The following is a 23925-nucleotide window of genomic DNA, read 5'->3' on the forward strand; positions in this document are numbered from 1 at the left end:
CTGCGGCTAAAAGTAGGTTTCTGGCCTTTGCTTACAATATTGAGAATCTGCTGGCTGAAGTCCGGTGGTATTTGTTACAGAGTTTCTTAAACTGCAGGCTCAGAGGCCGGCAGCAGCAGGCGGGGAACGTTGGAGTCCTCCGACACTGAAGCAAGCAAGCCTCATGTTAGTTTCAAGCTGCCTGGCTGCTGGCCACCATCTTGGCTGGCAGTTAATTTGCATATCGCCCTGATTAGCCAATGGGAAGGGTAGCAGAGCTACGGCTAATTACCACATTTCTCTTTTATTAGATAGGATATTTACGTATTTGAGTAGGCTACCCTGAATTTAATACTTAGAACACTTTGTCCATTATAATACATACAGAATACTATATATACTTATTCCATGGTTTTTAAATTCTATGTATTTCCACCTTCTACTACATAATGAACTATTAATTTCCCGTTAATGCAGATAATTAAGAACAAGTAACTCTGCTACATAAAGTGGAGGCTACTTCTAATATTGTCTTTAAGGTTTATTTTAACCTTTTAGGCAAAGCTAACTTACAATAAGGTTCTTTTGGTACTGGAGTAACTAAAGCCACTTGGACACAAATTTAGAGCACAATGCACAAGGATTTGTCTCAATGTGTTAAAGAATCACCTAAGACAAAATACCTAATATACAAACTCAAAGTTTCTAAAGGATTTGACAGCAATACAATAGGATAGTAAATTTAATCCCTTTGCCTCCTCTGAAAATTTATCTGTCCTTTCCCTCACCTCAAATCTCAGGTGTTTGCAAAGTAGGATCATAACACTGTTAAATGTCATTTATAAACCAGGCTGTTTGTAGAGCATTTACTTAAGTGATGCACAGGCTTGGCTAAGAAGGAAAATCTTTTCTCTTACACTGGAGAATGTCATAGTTAACTCAGAAAGAACTGAGAAAGACTCCTTCTATCCAATCTTACCCTACCTTAGTCAAGGGGCTGCCTGACTCCCAAACCCCTACAGTTCTACTTTCTCAGATTCTAGACCACCCTACCCTACCCCACCAAGCTCAAGCTAGTGCCAGTCCCCTCCTGTAGACCCCTTTCCCACGACCAGGCCACCTGGAATCCAAAGACTGCACAAGTGGGGCTCCATGAGCCTAAAACCAAAATGGTGATTGCTTAAAGCAATAAGCAGTTTTGCCACTCTTCAGAAACTTTGCTAACTTCAGGCAAGAATTTCCTCCAGCACGTGCGGCTAAATGTCACCTTCTTTCAGTTCATCATTTGCATGCAGGTCTCGGATCAGTAGGCTTTGATGCATTAGGCCACAGAATTTTACCCAAGCCTAAAGATAGATATGATATGACAGCTATTTTTTAATAATATTGGAGAAAAGTTTTAAAATTAATGTCTCTTAATCAGCAAAATCATATATGAAACAAAATCCCATATATATGTAAAGAACAGTGGTGGTTTCAGTAAAACTTTGAATTTTCTTCTAATTCTAAAATTTCTTGGCCCATGGAAAACTTATGTAGAAGAAACACATCCCAAATAAACCATAAGGACGCAAACAATGTTTCTTTTTCCTGGACCAAAGGGCAGAGGAGGAAACCATGAAAATTCCAGTTTGTTACATAGTTTGATAGATTTGAAAGCATATATACTGTCCAAATGAACATTCAAACGATTTGCATTAGATAATTAATTTATGTTGATGTGATTAACAATAATATTCATATTTCTTGACTAAAGTAGATGAGTGGGATATATGAAACAATCCTATCTAATAATAGACAAACATGGTAATTGACCATACCTTCGCTACACCCCCCATTGGCTATTCAGCAAGATAGACAAATTAACCCAACCAAGAAGGCGGCCGGCAGCCACGCAGCTGAAGTGAGCAGGAGGCTTGCTTGCTCCAGTGATGGAGGAAACCAAGGTTCCCTGCCTGCCACGGCCTGGCTCTGAGCTCCGAAAGCAACAAAGTTTCAATTATAGAAGGTAAATAAATCCCAGGATTAAAAAGAAGAGAGAAAAAGGAGAGGCTGGGGGCTTCAGTCGCCTAAAGGGGGTGTGGCCAGCCTTAAAACAGCCATCAGCCCCTCACCCAGGCTGGTCAGGCACCCCAGGGGGACCCCCACCCTGATCCGGGATACCCTTCAGGGCAAACCAGCCGGCCCCCACCCGTGCACCAGGCCTCTATCCTATATATAAAAGGGTAATATGCAAACTGACCCTAACAGCAGAATGACTGGGAATGACTGGTCACTATGACACACACTGACCACCAGGGGGCAGATGCTCAATGCAGGAGCTGCCCTCTGGTGGTCAGTGCACTCCCACAGGGGGGAGCTCTGCTCAGCCACAAGCCAGGCTGATGGCTGCCAGTACAGTGGTGGTGGGGGGAGCCTCTCCCGCCTCCTCAGCAGTGCTAAGGATGTCCAACTGCAGCTTAGGTCTGCTCCCCGCTGGCAAGTGGACATCCCCTGAGGGCTGCCGGGCTGCCAGAGGGATGTCTGATTGCCAGCTTAGGACAAATCCCCCAGGGAGCAGGCCTAAGCCAACAGGTGGTCATCCCCCAAGGGGTCCCAGACTGCGAGAGGGCACAGGCTGGGCTGAGGGACCCCTCTCTCCCCCCCCACCGAGTGCACAAATTTTTGTGCACTGGGCCTCTAGTATTTAATAATCTGGGACCTATCAAATTGATGGCTATTAATTTATGTGCCTAAAGCCCACCACACAAGGCTCTGATTTCCTCATGTTATTCATATATCATCCTTTTCTTATAAATTTAAAGATTATGAGTACAGAAAGAAATAAAAGTCTCACTTATTAATTCAGACATGGAACTGATAACAAACAGGCTGCTTTAAATTGTCAGGCCATTAAACCATATAAATTACGTACCTTGGGCTCCAAAAGGGCAAAGAAAAGAGGAAAAATGAGTCATAATCCATGGGTAAAGAGGACAAAAGCTGATAAAAATATATATCACTTGTCTAGGGTCCAGCTGCTGGAAAACAGCATTCTAGTACTACCTCGCATCTGGCATCTACAATCCTCTGAAATAGCAAACAGGTTCATTTCTAATTCCTCCAGAGAAGGGGCACGTATTCCCTCCTGACGCCGCCCATTATTTCTCTGGACAGCTCTGACTGAAGGTGAAGCCTTTATATCAAGATAAAATAAAATTATTTTCTTCTAATTTAACACAGCAGTGCTAGTTCTAAATCCCTGAAATCAAACACAGAATAAAATTAATCTCTCTTCCATTTTATGGCTCTGAAAACAGTAAAACACAGCTATTATGGCACGCCCCCTCACTTCTCCAGATAAAATAACTCCAATTCCTTTCAAATGTACTTCACTGTCACAAATAACAATTCCCAATTTTCCTATATTAGTTGTATCTAAATTTCCTAAGTGTATAAAATGTACCTATGAAATAAGCAACACACTGAACTAGCAGAACTGAATGCTAGTTTTGGCTTTGTCATTAAACTGTATGTCTTGGGAAAACACCATTTTTCTGGGCTGGAGAGAGTGCTAGATCATGTTTTCCACTTTCAATATTCTATGAGTCTATCTAAAACCAACGATTTGCAATATTGCTTTCATTTTGTTAAGAAGTTTAAAAAAATACTTCATAATATTAATGAGGATCTTCTACACTCTAAAAAATAATAGTATTTAAGAGTCCCTGACTCTTAGATTATAATCATGGTTGGTGGGAAGTGAGTGGAGAGGAAAACAAATATCTGTCTGATATCCAACAGTGCTATGATCCTACTTTGCAACAACTGGGATTTGTACTTATCCTAATATATAAAAAGCCAGGGGCCATCACGACTGAAACAACCAGACAGACGACCGAACGGCAGGCTGTGTGGGGCAAACAGGCTGGCAGGGGGGGCAGTTGAGGGCACCCAGGCCAGTGGGGGGGCAGTTGGGGGCGACCAGGCTGGCGGGGGGAGCAGTGAGGGGCGACTAGGCCGGCAGGCTGGTGAGCGGTTAGGCTAAACCAGCAGTCGGACATCCCCTGAGGGGTCCGAGATTAGAGAGGGTGCAGGCTGGGCTAAGGGGGCCCCTCCCCTCGTGCATGAATTTCGTGCACTAGGCCTCTAGTATGGTATAATTACATAACTACAAGCACCATGTTAAAAGGCCAAAATGACCTAGTTTACTCTTACCCCAAATTAAAATTAAGCACCAATTTAAGCTTGATAAGTTATTATTTTTCTAGATATGTACTGTGCTGTGAAATACAGTAGTTACTAGTCACATATGACTACCTAAATTAAAATTAAATAAAATTTAAAATTCATTAATTCGAATGACTAGCCTCCTTTCAAGTAGAAAATAACCACAAATGGCTAGTAGTTGCATTGGACAACATATAGAACATTTTCATTATAACAGAAGGTTCTCCTGGGGCAGTGCTATTCTAGGTTGATTCACCTATATTTTGCAAGTGGAAGAAAGCACAGCAAAGACTCAAAACACTTGGGCTCTAAAGTCTGAAACACCAAGGTTGAAATCCTAGTTGTGTTACCTACATGCTGTGAGACATGGGACAAGTTACTTAATCTCTATAAGCTTGTCTTCCCACCTATAAAATTCTATACTGTCTAAAACTAGTATTTACTTCAATGACAGCCATGAAGATAAAATGAGATAATGCTGGTAAAGCACTCAAACACTGGAGGCTTTCAATAGCTGTTAGCTCCCTAGTATAATTAACTATTTATTTCATAGATGTATTGAATATCAACTGAATACTGAGATTTGAAATATAGAAATTAAAGAAAGAGTTCTCACCCTTTGGGTAAAATAGAAAAAATGGTTGTACTATGAAGCAGCAGGACAACTGAGAACAGTGTGGAGTGGGACAGAAGAGGCACTAGATGTTAGTGAACAGCAAGGGCCAAGGCAGAAATCTCAGCTCCAGTATGAGGGCTCTGGCTCTCCTTTTGGTCATTTCACATTATCACTATCTTCCATTACAAGTGAGAGTGGAGAGAGTCTACCTGCGATGAAATGGAACAGAGACTCAATTCCAGCTTATGGCTCTGCCTGATTCTATTATACATTTTAGAATAACATGCTGCTTCTGCACAAATATGGATTTTAGATATATCTTTAAAGCCATCCCAATAAATCCCTAAAGTACGGAGTCATTCTAAATAAACAATTCTAAATGAACATATTTACAGAAAACATAGTCAAAAAGCAAACTCTGATGACATAAACTTAAAAATCAAAATTTGTATTGTTTTCAAAATAAAATATACTAACAAAATAGTTTTACTTGTTATTTGCTATAATGTATAGTTGATAAAAGATATTTAAGTCAATAAATATAATAATCACTACAAAGATATGCTTTGGATGTGCTAAAACTATAGTTTTCAGGACATCTTAAAAGATAAAATAGCTATGGGAATTAAAATATTACATATTAGAGCGTAATATTACACTTTCTATCTAAAGTGCTTAGGTAATAAATCTGAAATTATAACCAGTTATAAAACTGGGCAAACCTAAAACAGTGAAAAATGTTCTGCTGCTATTATAAAATATAATCCCAGTGTGATCATTTACTATATATTTTTTTCAAACACATTCTTGTACTATTGTTAAAGCAATAAATAACAGGGATATCCAAAAGTAATAGACATTAAACTCATTTTATCACCCTCAACATTTTCTTTTATTACAAAATAAACATTTTAAAAGCTATAGTTAAAGGCAAATATTAAAAATGGCATTTTGAAATATGAAGCAGTTATGTCTTCCTCAAGAACAGTTTTAAACTAAAGGTAAATGACAGCAAACAATGACACCTGGAGTTCCCCATTTCAAGTAACAAGCCCTTAAGGCTCTGTGTTGGTTGTGGCCAGGTGAAAAGTAAGCCTCAAGGTAAAGGCAAGAAGAAAACCATACATACAGGGTGGGCAAAAGTAGGTTTAGAGTTGTAATACAAATAAATAATACAATTAACAAATAAGAATACAATAAACTCTGGTCCCATACTCACACCTGTAAAACTACTTTTGCCAATACTGTATACTCTTGGCAATAACCAAGGAATACACCTTAAACTTCATAAAAGAAGGGAGGAAAATGAGAACATAAGTTTGAAACTTTGAAATGCCAATGAAACAGAAGGTAGGAGCATGCTTTCTCATTCTATGTCTCACTGTACACCAGTGATGGTGAACCTATGACACACGTGTCAGAGGTGACATGCGAACTCATTTTTTTGGTTGATTTTTCTTTGTTAAATGGCATTTAAATATATAAAATAAATATCAAAAATATAAGTCTTTGTTTTACTATGGTTGCAAATATCAAAAAATTTCTATATGTGACACGGCACCAGAGTTAAGTTAGGGTTTTTCAAAATGCTGACACGCCAGGCTCAAAAGGTTCGCCATCACTGCTGTACACACACTCCAACTCTTCAGCTATCCAACCTGCAGGTGACAGTCCAAATAATTCTTCAGCTGTCCTAACCACTTAGTGCCGTGGTCGGCAAACCATGGCTCGCAAGCCACATGCGGCTCTTTGGCCCCTTGAGCGTGGCTCTTCTACAAAATACTACGTGCAGGCGCACACGTACAGTTCGATTGAAACTTCGTGGCCCATGCGCAGAATTTGGTATTTTGTGGAAGAGCCGGTATTTTGTGGGAGAGACACACTCAAGGGGCCAAAGAGTAGCATGTGGCTCGCGAGCCGCGGTTTGCCGAGCCGCAGTTTGCCGACCACTGACTTAGTGCATACCAAATGTTACTTAAAGACTTTTGTCTTCAAAAAGTTCATGCAAAACCACTGGACACTGCAACAATGGAGTAACAAACTCAAAGGGATAAATAAAAATATTCCTCAATTATCTACACTAAAAGAAAAAGATGGATATGAAAGATAACGTAGACCCTCAGTGTATATTTAAACGTTACCATGTTAATGACTCCTCCTGAGAGGCACTCCAGCATTCCACTAAACCAATATACATTTGTAATACCTTTCAGTTATTCATACTGTTTATTTACCAACTAGTGTCCTGGTACACAAATTCGTGCACATTGAAAGGAAATTAACTAGAGAAAATATTTTAATATGGCTATTCGCTCTTTCTCTATAAAAGAAGTGTCAACCAAATTCATGATCAACAATGACAGATGGAAACACACACGTGTGATTGGTGCCAGCAAGATCTTTATATGTATTGCGCATGTGCGAGTCAACTTAGCCTTTTATATGGAGAGAATAAATTTGCTTAATTAGACCTGCTTTCTGATTTAGCTAAACTTTTTTCCAGCCCAGAGAGCACCCCCAACTTCTCTTTCAGGTAATTGTCAGGAGTAACTGAAGAAGATTATCCTAAGTAACTTTCAAGCAGCAAGGGTGGATTGGCTTCTGGCACTCTGGTGGTTACTGAAAATTCTTTGCTCCGGGAGAACAAAGGGTAAGATATTTAACTGCAGCAGTGTTTGACTATATTCTGCACAGTGAGAAAACCTGAAGTCATTTTCAAGTTCCACCACTTCTTACTTCTTTTCAGTCGAGTCAAGTTTCTAAGCTTTCTAAATCTCCATTTTCCGGCTAATGAAAAGAAAATAGGATTCCACCAAGTTTCCTATCTACCTACTCCAGGACTTCTGTGAGGTTCAAATGACATGAGGCACATGAAAATACTTCTGGGAAATTTGGTTAAACTGTAAAATGTTTGCATCTGGTTATAAAGCAAGTCAGGTTCCTGGGCTGAAGAAACTCTAAGGAGGCTAGTTGCTAGGGAGAAGAAGTCGGGCGTTGCCATGTGACATCATTACCCTGCACCCACAGCCACTGTTTCTGGGCTGGGCTGTGGGCCACATTTTGCGCCATGGGGTCTCGGCAGCGTTGGCTGCGATGTGGTGGGCTGTCACTCTGGGGTGGTGGTGGGGCCTGTGTCCCACTTGGCAGAAGCCGAATGTTGGTTTGTCAGCACCAGATTTGCAGTGCTGTTTCATTTTAAATGGCCAGTGCGTGTCATGGCAGCTCCTGAGTTGAGCATCTGCCCCCTGGTGGTCAGTGCGTGTCATAAGTACTGGTTGGATGGTCAGGTGGTCACTTAGGCTTTTATATATATAGATAGAAGATAGATAATCTGCCCTGCTCCAAGAAAATTCTAAGGCAGCTTAAAATTTTTATGTAGTGTAAAGTACAAAATGAAGATATAGATATCAAAGGGGGGAGAAAGGTAGGAAAATAAAACACAACCAGGGTTAAGGTTTCTACACAAAATGCAGTTAATCACTGAAGTTGAAAAGTAAATAAGGCTATTAGCTTCTGGACTACTAATGTAAAAAGGGAAAGCATTATCAATTTTAAGATTTGCAGAAGCCATAGATATTGGCAGTTTCTATCAATACATAGTACCATCATTCTCCTACTCTTGGTTCTCTAAGGATCTGTATATTTTATATCCCAATTAGTTGTAACCAGATTTTTAAGGATTAAGAACTACAACTGGATACCTACCTGGTATACCAGGATAGCCTACACTTGACCTAGCACAGATCTAATATTAAGCCCTCAGTAAATACTAACGTGAACTGTAGGGGAACATGACCTAGAATTAGGTAGAGTAACAGTGTCAATATGGCATTAAGAAGGCAGACATGTACAAACACTGAGTGAAGACCTGTCAAATATAAAGAAATCCTTTACCTGGATAAGTGCTATTTATAACATATGTATGCAAAAAGCACACACACTAGGGAGTGTGATAGAAATCGCTATACTAAAAAAAAAAAAAAAAGTTACTTTTCGAAGGTTCCAGCTAAATACTGTCTCACAGAATTCAAGTTAACCATAGTATAAATAATATTTGAGATCGCCTTGCATGTGATTTTTTTTTCTTAATTGAATCACAAATAGCCACAAATGTAATTTTGAGTTTATTTCTCTAGCTACTCACATATGTGAAAAAATAAAGAATGAAAGAAAAAAAAAAACCCTGGGTTTAAATCCAAATCAACCATTTCTAGTTGTATAACCCTGAGCAAGTTGCTTAACCTCAGACATCCTAGAGTGGTTAAAAAGACTAAATGACATCATACATAAAAATCCTTGAAAAGTTACAAAATGCTATATAAATATTACTACAATGACCAATTAGGAAAACAATTAGTGCACTGGTGGCTCTTACTAGAGCAGTGGTCACCAACGGGTGAACCGCGGACCATGAGGTCTGAAAGGTTGGCAACCGCTGGTTTAAGGAAACCTTTGGAACAGCAGTCGCCAACCAATGGTCCACGGATGACTGGTGGTCCATGAGGTCCGAAAGGTTGGTGACCACTGTTCTAGAGATCAAACCTATTTAGACACTGTCCCCAATTTCTATCTCAATGCCTTCCTGTTCTTTGATATAGTTTTGAAAAATGTTTTCAAAACACATTTTCCATACCTACTATTTTCATTAGTATAATTTGGAAAATACATTTTCCTCTATTTAATGGCTCTCACCAACAGTAAGGTGAGATAATGGTTAGATACTGGCCTCTTCTATACTGGGAATACCTTAACTAATTTGTTAAGACAATGAAAAGTAAATCAGTTATAGGATTTACAGTTTCTGATTCAAAAGTTACTACAAAGCTACAGGTACTGTAGCTAAAGGCTTGTGGTACTGGCATAATGACAGACATAAAGATCAATGCAATAAAATTGAGAGTTCAAAAATAAAACTTCACATTTAGGATCCATTCATTTTTCAACAAGGATGTCAAGAAAATTCAATGGGGAAAATGGTCTTTTGAGTAAATGGTACTGAGATAATTGGGTATCCACAAGGAAATGAATGAAGTTGATCCTCTGTCTCACAACATATACAAGATGAATCAGAGACCAAAACATAAAAGCTAAACAAAAAACACTCACAAGAAAAATATAGGCATAAATCTTCAGAGTCTTGGATTAACCAATGGTTTCTTAGAAATAACACCAAACACACAAGCAAAAACAGAAAAAATATACAGATTAACTGGACTTTATCAAAATGTAAAACTTTTTTGCTTCAAATGTCACTACCAAGAAAGTGAAAAATATAGCCACCAAATAGGAAAAGGTATTTGTAAATCATATATCTGATACAGGACTTGTATCAAAAATAAAGAACAATTACAACTCCATAGTAAAAAGACAATTTAAAAATGGACAAAGGACCTGAATATTTTTCCAAAGAAGACATAAAAATGGTCAATATGAAAAGATGGTAGTCATCATTACTATCCATCATGGTAATTAATGCAAATCAAAACCACAATGTCATACTACTTCACACCTACTAGGATGGCTATCATAAAAAAGATAGACGATAAAAATTGCCCAGGCTGTGGAAAAACTGAAACTCTCCCTCTTGAAGGGAAGGGAAAATGGTGCAGCCACTTTGGGATATAATCTGGCAGTTCCCCAAAAGGTACTATATGATCCAGCAATTCCACTCCTATAGAAATGAAAACTGATGTCCACACAAAACCTGTACAAAAATGTCCACAGCATTATTCATAATAGCCAAAGGGTGAAAACAACCTAAATGTCCATCAACAGATGAATGGATAAATAAAATATAGTATATTCACACAACAGGATATTATATCAGTAAAAAGAAATTAAACACTGATGCATGTTATACATGCATGAACCTTGAAAAACATGCTTTGTGAAAGAAGCCAGTCACAAAAGACCACATATTGTATGATTCCCTTTATAATGAAATGTCCAGAATAGAAAAATCCATACAGATAGAAAGTAGAGGAAGGCTGCCTAGGGCTGGGTGGTGGGAGAGTTGGGAGGAAATGAGGAAGTAGTAACTGCTAAGAGATATGGTGTATCTTTTTGGGGTGATCAATACATTGTAAAATTATGATGGTTACACAACTCTGTGAATATACAAAAAGCCACTGAATTTTACACTTTACATCTCAATAAAGTATTACAATTATTCTAAAAAGTAAAGCAGAGCCTGTGTTCAATGAATTGTAGATCACTGAAGCATAGCAATAAAAAGTGAAAACTGCTAGTAAAACCGAACTACATCCTCTGTTGTAGTATTTCCTCCTTTTACTTGATAAAGTACTAAATAAAAAATCAAAACCCAAACCAATTATTTTACTGTAGTCTCTACTTTCAAACAGTAGTAAGAATCTCTGTCCCATTTCCATGCTCATAAAACTAATACATTTACAAGAGGCAGCAATTCCATCTGTTAGAACTCTGTAAAGGTACAGCATGAATTTTACTGATTTAATCCAGCTAAGCTGGTGTGCGAGGCACCGAGGTACTAAGCACTGCTAACCAACAGCTAAGCACCTTCAACTCTGCTGGTAATATGAAAACATTTATGAATCTGCAGAGACCTCAAAATAGAGCCCTTGCAAATCTTATAGGCCAATTATGTTATCCATGATAAGAGCTGAGGCCAAGCAAATATATCCACTATTTATAGGAAATACTTAAGTATAAAACCAGATTTCACCCAAATTATGTATAATTTTCTATGCATATGGCTCTACAGATGAACAGAAACTTTGTCTTAGGTGTATCACAAAGTTTGGTTTACAAACATTAACTCTTACATTGTAATTTTTTTAAAACTCATAATCAAACTCAGCTTTATTATAAAAACTATATTGTTGCTTTTTTACCCCAAAGACAACATAAAAGAAAACTGCAAGATGTACAGGCATGTGTTTCCTATACAAAGAAATAATTCAACCTATTAGCAAAGTATTTTGTGGATACTTTCTATAAATAATGGTCAGGTTTCTTCAAAACCTGAAAAAGAATTAAACAATAACTTCCTCTAAAAGTGCCATTAGCGGTTCTCAACCTGTGGGTGGCCAACCTGTGGGTCACGACCGCTTTGGGGGTCAACGACCCTTTCACAGGGATCACCTAAGACCATCGGAAAACACATATATAAACAGTGGTTCTCAACCTTCCTAATGCCGCCACCCTTTAATACAGTTCCTCATGTTGTCTTATCTACCTAAACTGAGTGATATAATTCAGGGAGATTTTATATCCACAACAAGTTCAATACTTAAACACAAGCTAGTTATTTCTTTCAATATGATTCCAAGAATTGCTTAACTGGGCATCATGTAAGAGATGCACCAAAATTCAGAAGTCCCATCTCTGACCTGACATACACACAAAACTGGGCTCTTCTAGTCTGTTAAGGTTCCAGAAAATAATACTAAACCACACTTTAAGTGGGATGCGACACCCACCGTCTCCTGAGACAATCGATAAAAATCCTCCTCCACTCCAACTGCCTAAACAGGTAAACCCACAGATGTGTCTCCTCACACATAATCTTTATCTGTGATAGCAAGCTCGCCACTACCCAAGCAACCAAAAGGTTTGAGAGACATGCATTACCGGGAAATGTAAGAAAAAAAGGGAGTATGAGGGGAATGGAATTTTGACTTCTTCTATGAGGTAGATAGCTTTAATTTACTAGACTTCTAGAAATTAATTCATTATAACCATTAGGACAGATGTGCAGTCAGCACAGAACTTTAAAAATATCAACTACAAAAGCACTTTATGCCAAAAATGAACCAAACTAAAAGTATGCTCTAACTTCTCTTTCTGAAGACAGTAACCACATTCTCAATGAAATACAGATAGGCAGATTACTATAAACCACAATCAAATATTTGACACCAAGCAATGCAAAAACCACAGTAATCCACTTAACAAACACACTGAACACACCTGTATTAAGGAGCACAAGCACATAGAGACTGTAGAACTAATCACCACTTACCAACCAGCAACAGCACAGAGGGTCCTTTACTTGCCAAAGGGGAGCACCACATCCATGAAGGTGGTGGACAGGATCTTTATCTCTGCTCGATTCCGTCTAATCAACTACTTTGGATCAATAAAAGGAGCCAAAGCAACTGCACCACAGACTTCACACAAGTTCTAAAGCAAACTTATTGGTATCCAATCTTCATACCATTAAGTGGATTTCCTTGCAAAGTCCCATCAGCAAACAAATTAATCAAAGTAGATACAGGCACACCTCATTTTATACTAATAGTGCTTCATTTTACTGAGCGTCACAGACATGTCTTTTACAAATTGAAGGCAAGACCTTCTACCAGCAAAAGATTATTACTTGCTTTATTGTGTTACTCCCTTAATTATGGTGGTCTGGAACAGAACCCACAATGTCTTCAAAGTATGCCTGTACCGTTCTACAATGATATATATGTCAATTATATCTCAATAAAGCTGGGAGAGGGTGAAAATACAACAAAATAGGTATCCTTCCTGAAACTGTTTGAAGAGCTTATTATGTATAACATCACATTTAAAAATGCTGTTTATAAAAAGCTTATGTAACAGTAATGATATCATTAACTAAAAAGGCTCAATGAAAAAGTAAATCTCCAAATTTAAAATGACACTATAAACTTTTCTTTTTTACTTTAAATAGAACCATGGTTTAATTATTTTATTTAAATAATAACCATTATGTAATTTCTTTCCTCAGACAAGTTTCAGGCATGTTTACAATATGTTGGTTTAATCAAAGTTAAATTATTATCTATAATAAGTCAGGGCTAAATTAGAGTAATATATTAGAAAATAATGTATCTGATAGCAAAGTTGCAGTCTAACCATCATATAATATTTTATGTGGACTTCATTTATCAAAAATAAGCCTTAAACAAGCTCATTTAAACAAAGTAGTTTATTTTGCCAATAATCTGTTGTCGAAATTTAAGCAAATATATTAGTTGTGTATCAAAAATCTATTGTTTGTAAAAAGGTTACAAAAATAATATATGTGGTAAAATACAGCTTATTTAAAAACAAAGGTTCAAACAAGTAAAGCAAATATTATCCTAAGAAATGGGATTTTAGGTTTAATTCAAACTGGAGTTCTTCTGCAATCCATTTACATGAATTGGTCACCAAAGCCTAAATAGTTATCCGCCAATATGAAACGGCTTTGATGTAACATGTCTTAAATGCGACAAAAAGTCTTATTGTTCAATAGTTTTACCTAACAAAAAAACGTGTTCTATTGATTAAAACATTCTGTGAACATTGTTACAAGTTTATATACTGTATACGACTCTCATGTAAAGAATCAAATTAAATTCACCACCAACATAATAAACCTTAATAGAATTTTTCCTAAACAAAATAGCTGTCAACTAGCCAACTATCACTATATCCATCTGCAAAATTTTCCATTTCATTAATATCTGTAGTTGCTATCTTTACTTTCACACAAAAGATCAGTAAAATCGGAAATCAGACCAAACAATAAATTCTAATGCATTCAATACTGGAAACACTTTCCTGTAATCTACCCTCTCACCATCAATCCACAAGACTACCAATTTAAACTATGAAAACTCTGTATTGGCCTGGTTCCAACACTGACCTCGGATCAAACCGAAAGAAACGTCTTAAAATAGCCAAACAGCCATCTTCCAACTACTGCACCAGACTGAAGATACAGCGTAAAGCTGGAGGTTATTTTTCTCCTCTTCCTCCGTGTACCTGTGTATCATTAATCATTTCCAGGCAAGTACTTATACTTCCTATAAGTAAATTCTGACCAGAAAATTGATGACATGTGGTCAGAAAGTAGAAAGTGTTTTAAATTTAGTATCATTGCTTCAAATCACCCATTCTTACTTAGTCACAACTGATGACTATAAGAAATAATGTAAACCAGGAAGAATGGTTTAATGTTTTGCCACTTTAAAAAATCAATTTTCAACAAGATAACAACTGAATAATTATCAAACAGCAAATATTTTAGTTACACTATTATTCTATCATTAAAGAAATCATTTAAGGCCCCAACACCTCTTCAAGTAAAAGATAATTGTATTTGTTACCCTATAATTTCATTATCTTATTGTTATTTCATTACTCTTTTTGGCAACTCCATTCTACCACTACAGACACACTTGCTGAATATTCCATTTATGCACAGAAATAACCACCACTGTCTTCCACAGTCACTTAAATCCAAACCCATTGTTTTTACTAATAGGACTACAACAGTTGCACATCAGACCAACAGTTCAATGATAACCTCTGCAAAAGAAGAGAATAAATAAAAAACCGCAAGTACTTACCTACAGTTGGGAGGAGGATCCAACGTAATTTCTGCAAGTTCCTTCTGAATTCTTTAAAATAAAGACAAAAAAAGTTATGTTAAAATGTCTTCACTCTCTTAACATGTCATTAAAAATGTTATACTTTTACACTAATATTCCCATTTTTGTTTTTAATTTGAAATAATACTGTATAAATCATTATATACATTATATACAACTAGTAGCCCTGCGTCAGTAGCTTGCTGCCACCCTCTAGTAGCTCTCTGCCCACTGCCCCGCCCTCGTGTAGCTTCCTCTGCCCCCCCCCCTTGCTGCCCTGTCCCCTCCTGTAGCTCTCCGCCGCCTGCTTGTAGCTTGCTGCCCCAGCCTCCTGATTCGTGATCCGGTCGTTACTCGGTCAGTTGTTATGCTTCATGGCGTAACGACCATTTGCATATTACATCTTTATTATATAGTATAACAAAAAAGTACAAATTTCTACCACAGTTTTGACAATGCACCTACAAAAGAATAACAAGACTGGCCACTATCACTTCATGCAGCCTGTGGAAGGCAGCACTGTGACTTAAAACTTCCTTAAACCACTGAACTGGTAACACTAACCAAATGTTCTAGTTTAAATTGGAAACTTGTGCCACATATATGGATCATTCCAGCTTCTGATTTGTACTAGAACATTCCCATATAGGACTGAAAAGATGAACAGATTAAACTGAATGGTAACATCCTGGTTGATCCAATCAATTGAAGAAATGATTATCAGGATCACATTTCAACACCTGCAACTACTATCAAAATACATTGGTATTCCTCTCAGAAGCACTTAGGTTGGAACAGGCTGAGTGAGGCTTTCAAGTTTGGCACTATTCAATCTTCTGCTAGAACTATCCTATTTATATGTGAACCTTCATTTTAATGTCACTGCATGAACTTCATGCAAAGAAAAAAAGGAATTTTTTTTAAAAAACTGTGTTATTTTCTTTGATTTTTTAACTGTACCTAACCTCTATATACATACACAGTAACAGTGCTATACTTAGCAAGCTCTCAACTATTACTCATGCATTATTAAATGCAGGCTTTATTAAAGTAAATACAAAAAAAAATTCTCAAAAGCAGTTCTTCTTTGCCCTGGTTTTTAACTATGAGATTCACTACTGCTGGAGGCCTGCTGTCTGGTAATTACTGTGATAGTATATGGGATGATAGATGACTACAGTGCCTTAAAAAACAAAAATGTGAACAAAAACATTTACTCTCAATTTCATTCTACATCTTTTTCCAGACAAAAATATGGAGCTACCAAAATATATGTGACTCCTCCAAGAGAACTGGCACCAACCCCCTAAAGAAATCGCATGCTGCTAATACAATTTTCACTTTTCTGAACTATGTGATTCAATGTTGGGAAGGCATTATAAAGTAGAGCAAGACTGATAAATTCAAAGTCAAAAAATATCATTTTAACTCTGCCATGCCATTAATTAAGAGTTGGGGGGGGGGGGCTTGCTCAAACTGCTCTTTCTCTCTCTCTTCCTTTCTCTTTCTCAGCCTCAGTTTTTTGTCCTATAAAATGAAGAAGTTCTCCAGGACAAATTTCATGATCTCTTTTATTTTTAAAACATTATTTTCACCCTGGCTGGTTTTGCTCAGTGGATAGAGCGTCAGCCTGGTGGCTGAAGGGTTCTGGGTTCAATTCTGGTTAAGGGTACATGCCAGGGGTTGCGGGCTCCACCCCCGTGGGTGGGGGGTGAGGGGCATGCAGGAGGCAGCCAATCAATAATTCTCTCATCATTGATGTTTCCAGCTCTCTCTCCCTCTCCCTTCCACTCTGAAATCAATAAAAATATTTTTTTAAAAACAAAACATGATTTTCTCCTAATATGGATTCTATGATGTATTTACATGCACATAAAGCACAGATTGTCCACAATTAAACGAGTGGCATCTCAAAGATCTGATCCAGGAGAACACACAAGACTATACAACAACTAGAGGCCCGGTGCATGAAAATCGTGCACTGGGGAGGGGGGTTGTCCCTCAGCCCAGCCTGCACCCTCTCCAATCCGGGACCCCTCAGGGGATGTCCGACTGCCGGTCTGGGCCTGATTGGACATCCCTCTCACAATCTGGGACTGCTGGCTCCCAACTGCTCACCTGCCTGCCTGCCTGATTGCCCCTAACCACTTCTGCCTGCCAACCTCATTCCCCTGCCTGCCAGCCTCGTCGCTTCGTACTGCCCCCTCCCCCGCGGCCTAGTCACTACCAATTGCTCCCCTCTGCCGGCCTGCTTGCCCCCAACTGCCCTCCCCTCCTGGCTTGATCGCCCCTAACCGCCTCTGCCTCAGCCCTGCCGCTATGGCTTTGTCCAGAAGGACATCCGGACGGTCTCCCAGTCTAATTAGCATATTACCCTTTTATTAGTTTAATGTTCAGACAATTTATTGGTCTTTTACTATAGATAAAGCACAGAAGATGGGTAGTAATTGCACAACACAATGTAAATGTGACTAACCTTGAAGATGTAAAATTAAGTGTAGCTAGTAGAAACCAGCTAAAAGTGGATGGAAGATGGGTGTGAGTAGATGGAAAGGAGAATGGGTATTAATATCCCCAAAGTAGGAAATCAAGAAATATTGTTGAAATTTGAAGGAATAAGAAATAGTGATTATTTTTAACTGGGGGGAGTAAAAAGGAGGAATAGGTAAACAAGCTACATCCTCAAATTTCATAGCAAGGACTCAAAAGATATTATTCATGTTAACAATTCAACAGATAGATATATTATTTAGAGTTCTGCAGAAAACTAACAGAAGAATTACACCCAGAGACAGCCAAAAAGAGTTTGCTTCAAGGAAATAAAATTAGGATAGAAGGGTGTTTGGACAGAAAACTGTTGCTTTCCATTAAAAATGTCTCTGTAGCCAAAACCGGTTTGGCTCAGTGGATAGAGCGTCGGCCTGCGGACTGAAAGGTCCCAGGTTCGATTCCGGTCAAGGGCATGTACCTGGGTTGTGGGCACATCCCCAGTAGGAGATGTGCAGGAGGCAGCTGATCGATGTTTCTCTCTCATCGATGTTTCTAACTCTCTATCCCTCTCCCTTCCTCTCTGCAAAAAATCAATAAAATATATATTTTTTAAAAATGTCTCTGTAATATTTAATTTGTTACCAGAAACATGAATTACTGTTACAAATTGTTTTTAAACTAAGAGGAACAAAAGAATAGGCATTCAAAAGAGCATGTCAGAAGAAACTATTTGTAACATAAAAGAACTTCTTTGGGAATTTTCAAATAACTCATCTTGCTTTATACTTACATTGTCCCTTTTAGTTTACAAAAATTGATATATCATAATTTGCTGCCACAGAATTCTATTTTGGAACTTGAACCCCTCCAGACTCTATAATTCCAAGTCTAATAATTCAATACAAAAAGCAATTTACTGATAAACTTGACAACTCTGAGCAATGAGTTAATACATTATGCCTAAAAATGGTTGTATTTCTGTTAACAAAAAAAGATTATACTAAGAATTGCTATTTAAACGGTTGCAAGATGTCCTGCTGTTTTCAATGACAGCAATTCAATTCTATCTCAAAAGTTGTGATCATAGTATATATTAAGTTTCTCAGTCTTGACATGCAGGATAAAGAAGGTAGCTATTTCAGGCACTGTCCCTTAGAGTGAGGAAAAATGAAAAAGTATCAATAATTTACACTTACATGTACCTTTCACATGATGACCTTAGACAATTAAAAGTGAATTAATCTCAAAGAATTCTCTAAGTATTACTGGTTTATCAGTCCCCATTTAACAGATAAGGAAACTAAGGCTAGTTATTTTAAGCTGATAAGATGAAAGGTAATTATCTTGCTAAATCAAACAAACAAAAAGACCTCTCTCAACAGAACTTTTAAGACAAAATTATTTCTTTAGACATAAATCAACTGGACAATTGCCTAAATTTCCCATTTCTACCTGGCAGTGCCACTTCTATGGTTATTATGATACAGAATTTGGCAACTGCACAGTTTCTGAAAAAAGTCAGAAGCAAAATACAGACTAAATTTCAGTGTCTAAGATTTCACCTAAAACCTAAACTGCTCCAGGTATGATAAAAGTACTGCTTGTGACTGTCACTGCTAAAAAGAAGGAGGAGGGGATAGTGGCAGGAGAATAACAATCTTGATTCACTGAGACTTAATTGAAGAATATGGTAACAATACTAGTGGCCTGGTGCACGGATTCATGCACATTGAAAGGAAAGTAATTAGAAGGTGGCTGGCCGGGTGGAAGTGGGTGAGATGGGCTGGACATGCCCTAGAGCCAACCTCCTGAGGTCCCTCCCCAGCCGGGCGCTGCCAGCTCAGAGGGCAACTGCAGAGTGGGCGGGAACCCTCCCGCAGGTGGGGTCCCTTGGCCTGGCCTCCGGGGATTGGGCCAAAAATGACTCTCTGACATCCCCCAAGGGATCCCAGAGTATGAGAGGGCACTCTGCAAAGTTGCTGTCATACAGGGTGTGGAATGCAAATGCAAGTGTGCAGTAAAGCAGATTCAGGGCCGACAGTGCCCCAGCAACAACATAACCCACTGCTGAAGGTGGAATCCTGCGGGCCCTGCAAGGAATCGGGCTCCCTCCTCTCTGGTTCTGGGGTGCGTCAGCAGCTCCTGCACTGAGCATCTGCCCCCTGGTGGTCAGTGGTGTCATACCTACTGGCCAGTCAGACGGTTGCTTAGCCTTTTATGTATATAGATTATACAAAATGGAGACAATATGAAGCACTCATTTTAACATCAACATAATGGATTAGTAGTTCAGAAAAATTAAGCAGTGTATATGTAGTCACGTTTTAGGTTAAAAAATTTCAATAACTCATTCAGGGCCAAGTAGAACATGACTATGTGGACATGGGGACTTTTACAGAGGCGTTTTCTTGGCAGTTACTTTAAACACACACACACACACACACACACACACACACACACACAAAACACCCTTCCCACCTAGATGACTTTCTGTATTCCCCTACAGATTGCATTCCTCAGTTATTTGAGAACCCTTATTCTGACCAATTGAATCAACTGGTCAAAGCTTCCAAAATGAACTTATTCTCAAGAAGAAAATCATGCAACTAATTACTAAAAATGTTTAAATCTCATAGCAGCACCTGAATTAACCTAGAAAACACGGAGCCATTGCAAATAATAAGCCTCGCGATTAATCCTGAATGGTGACACAGTAGACACCCCCCATTATCCACAGGGGATATTATCCAAGATCCCCAGTGGATGGATGCCTGAAACTTCAGATAGTACAGAACCATAGATGTACTAAGGTTTTTCCCCTATACATATATACCTATGATAAAGATTAATTTAGGCAATTTCATAGGTAGAAGAATAGTTCTTACCACAGATCTTAACAACTTCAGCATATGATTTTTTTCTTAAGTTGAAAATTTTCACCTTTTCACTTACAGTTAACACTTTACGGCTTATCTTTGGCATATGAGACTTGCCAGCATCACTACTCTTGCACTGTGAAGCCATTATTAAGAAAAATAAGGGTAGCCGAAACCGGTTTGGCTCAGTGGATAGAGCGTCGGCCTGCGGACTGAAAGGTCCCAGGTTTGATTCCGGTCAAGGGCATGTACCTGGGTTGCGGGCACATCCCCAGTAGGAGATGTGCAGGAGGCAGCTGATCGATGTTTCTAACTCTCTATCTCTCTCCCTTTCTCTCTGTAAAAAATCAATAAAATATATTTTAAAAAAAAGAAAAATAAGGGTAATTTGAACACAAGCACTGGGATACCACAACAGTCTATCTGATAACCCAGATGGCTACTAAGTGACCAAAGAACAGGTAGACAAAAGGATGATAAAGTCCCAAGTGGGAGTCAGATTTCATTATACTACTCAGAACAACGTGCAACTTAAAACTTGTGAATTATTTCTGAAATTTTCCAATTACTATTTTCAGACTGTGGTTGACTTCAGGTAACTGAAACTGCAGGAAGAGAAACCGCAAACAAGAGGAAACTACTGTATATACAGGTGATCTCTGAATAACACTGGGGTTAGGGGCACCAACCACCTCACAGTCGAAAATCCATGCGTAACTTTTGACTCCCCCCAAAACTTAACTAACCTCCCTTGGTGTCACAAGATATTGGTTCCAGAACCACCTCTCTTATATCAAAATGCATACATGCTCAAGCCTCTATATAAAATGGCATAGATCGATGCATGCAATTGGCCTCTACATCTTTTGTTCCAACTGTGGAACAAAAACAATACAAATATTTATTGAAAAAGAAAATCTACATATAAGTGGACTCACACAGTTCAAACCCATGCTGCTGAAGGGTCAACTGTACTATATATCTGTGATTCTAAGAGACCACTGACTTAAAAAAACATTTTTTTTATTGATTTCAGAGGAGGAGAGAGAGAGATAGAAACATCAACTCCCGGTCGGGGAGTTTATGGGAGACAACCGATCTATGCTTGATCTATGTTTCTCTTTCACATGGATCTTTCTCTTTTTCTTCCTCTCGCTCATTCTCTCCCTTCCTCTCTCTAAAATCAATAAACATATCCTCTGGTGAGGATAAAAATAATTATACTTCTTACTTTCACCAATGCAAAAATACCAATTTCTATTACATGACAATCAGATACACACACACACACCACTATATCCCCTATTTAAAGGGTAGAGGGAGAAAAAGTAGGTTTATATAATCTACACTTTGTACATACTATAATAAAATGAAGTAAAAGATGACCCACGTACTTGAAAAATCTCACGTAATCTTCACTTTCACACATTATACAGTTTATTCTCTTTCATAAGCAGAACTTGGTATTTGCTACATCACCCAAGAAATATGATTTTTTAGGTATTTTATGGTGGTGCTGCCAGTCAAGAGAAAAGGCAGGGCCTCATGAACACAGACAGGAGTCTTTGCTGACTAGCAGTCCTGGGCAAGCAGAGCACAGACCGGGCAGAAGCCCTCTCCAGATCCTACAGCCCGCAGACCTGGCCAGCCCATCCTCTCTCTCCCTTTCCTGACAAGCTGAGAGGCCCTGTGAAAACTCTCACTGGAAGCTGAGGGCTGGGTTAAAGTTTCCTCACAGAGGGCCACAATCTGTGCCTGAATATCTCTTACCCACCCACCCCCAACCTCCCTTCTCTCATCTCATTTTCATATTTCTCCACTCCCACCATCCTAATTCCACTCCCCTATTTCCCAGGTGCAGGTCATTGTGTGTTGTGGCCAGTAGCAGAGGGGTAGGATCAGCCAACTGAAGCTCTCTGGACTTGTGGTGTGATAGCAAAAATAAATTGAACGTGCCCTAACCGTTTTGCTCAGTGGATAGAGCATTGGCCTGTGGCTGAAGGGTCCCAGGTTCAATTCCAGTCAAGGGCACGTACTTTGGTTGCGGGCACATCCTCAGTAGGAGGTGTGCAGGAGGCAACTGATCGATGTTTCTCTCTCATCGATGTTTCTAACTCTCTATCACTCTCCTTTCCTCTCTGTAAAAAAATCAATAAAATATATTTAAAAAATAAAGTAAAATAAACTGAACACTTTGCCCTGCACTAGCAAGGTCTAGTATAGAGGTTTAAAGTTCAAGTCTGACTTTCACACAACTCCTTTAACAGAGGGCAGGAATCAGCAACATACTTCTGGGAAGGGGAAATTGACCACTAGTCCATGGAATGCTGACCACTCACCATCACTCCAACTTCTCTCCCTAAAAAGTCATGTCCCACCAGGGGGCCTGAGAAGGGTCTTCCCAATCCTGAGGATTGACTAGGCCAGAGGGAAACAAGGCCTATTAGACCATAATGGTTTTTGATCTTTGGGAAAGGAGTTCCCCCTAATCCATACTCTCCAATAAAATATGAAGCTATCATTCAGTATTTTTAGACTGCTTAAAATTTACAGACTGCTTTTATATATACTTCCTTTTTAATATGAAAATTAAAACAAAACAAGAATATTAAATCACAGGATCAGAACTCTACTAAATTTAATTCTCCTTTAAGCTGTTTTCCAAAAGATATTCAATAATTTAACAATATGAAAGCAGACTCCATCTGCTGAGTCCATTGACATGCCAGTGATCATAAGCAACTGATGTGGCAATAGAGAATCATTCAAATATCTACCTTCCAGATGTATCTATTTTCTAGAGAGAAAGAAAATCTTTATCAAGACAGACCCACTGCCTAATTTAATGAAACCAAAGTGCTTTTGTTGTAAACTCTGGCATTTCCCACTTTATGAACAGGGAGTAGTAGAAAATATACAATCATTCAGTAACTACTTTAATAGGTTCCTGCTCTCTACTCTGTATTACTGAACAGAATAAAATATTTATGGTCAAGTAACTATAAAGCAAACCATCACACTTTTACATGCATTTTCCTGTACATGCTCACCTACATAAACACACACAAACACACTATGAATATGTATTTTATTAATTTGCCATGCTATTTCACTGACTTTAAATACCAAAAAGTTGACCTTGCCTACAACTAAAACCATGTAAAGAAATAATCTTGAAGAAGAAAAGTCATGAACTTCATGGTCCACAACCAAAATAAAAATGATTAAATGCAACTGAAAAATGTAACTTAAGACAATAAATTGATACTAAAAGTTAAAAGTTACAATAACTAGGGTACCTTTTAGCACTAGTTGACAATTTAGCAGCTGTTTTGCTGGATAGTTTCCCCTCCTTTTTCTTGGGCTGAACTTGTTCTCTTTCTGGTTC

The 23925-nt window shown here is 38.4% G+C and overlaps 1 protein-coding gene across 1 annotated transcript in view; it reads right to left on the reverse strand.

The window, feature by feature from the left end:
- Positions 1-23925, reverse strand: part of LOC102758312 (ubiquitin-conjugating enzyme E2 E2) — a 235309-nt gene that overhangs the window by 211289 nt on the left and 95 nt on the right. Inside the window, 2 exon segments of the mRNA XM_006754665.2 lie at positions 15151-15201; positions 23837-23925. The exon segment at positions 23837-23925 is cut by the window's right edge and continues 27 nt beyond it. Coding sequence (XP_006754728.1) covers positions 15151-15201; positions 23837-23925 — 140 coding nt within the window.

Source organism: Myotis davidii, unplaced genomic scaffold, assembly GCF_000327345.1.
Source record: "Myotis davidii unplaced genomic scaffold, ASM32734v1 scaffold192, whole genome shotgun sequence".
In the NCBI taxonomy this organism is placed as follows: Eukaryota; Metazoa; Chordata; class Mammalia; order Chiroptera; family Vespertilionidae; genus Myotis; species Myotis davidii.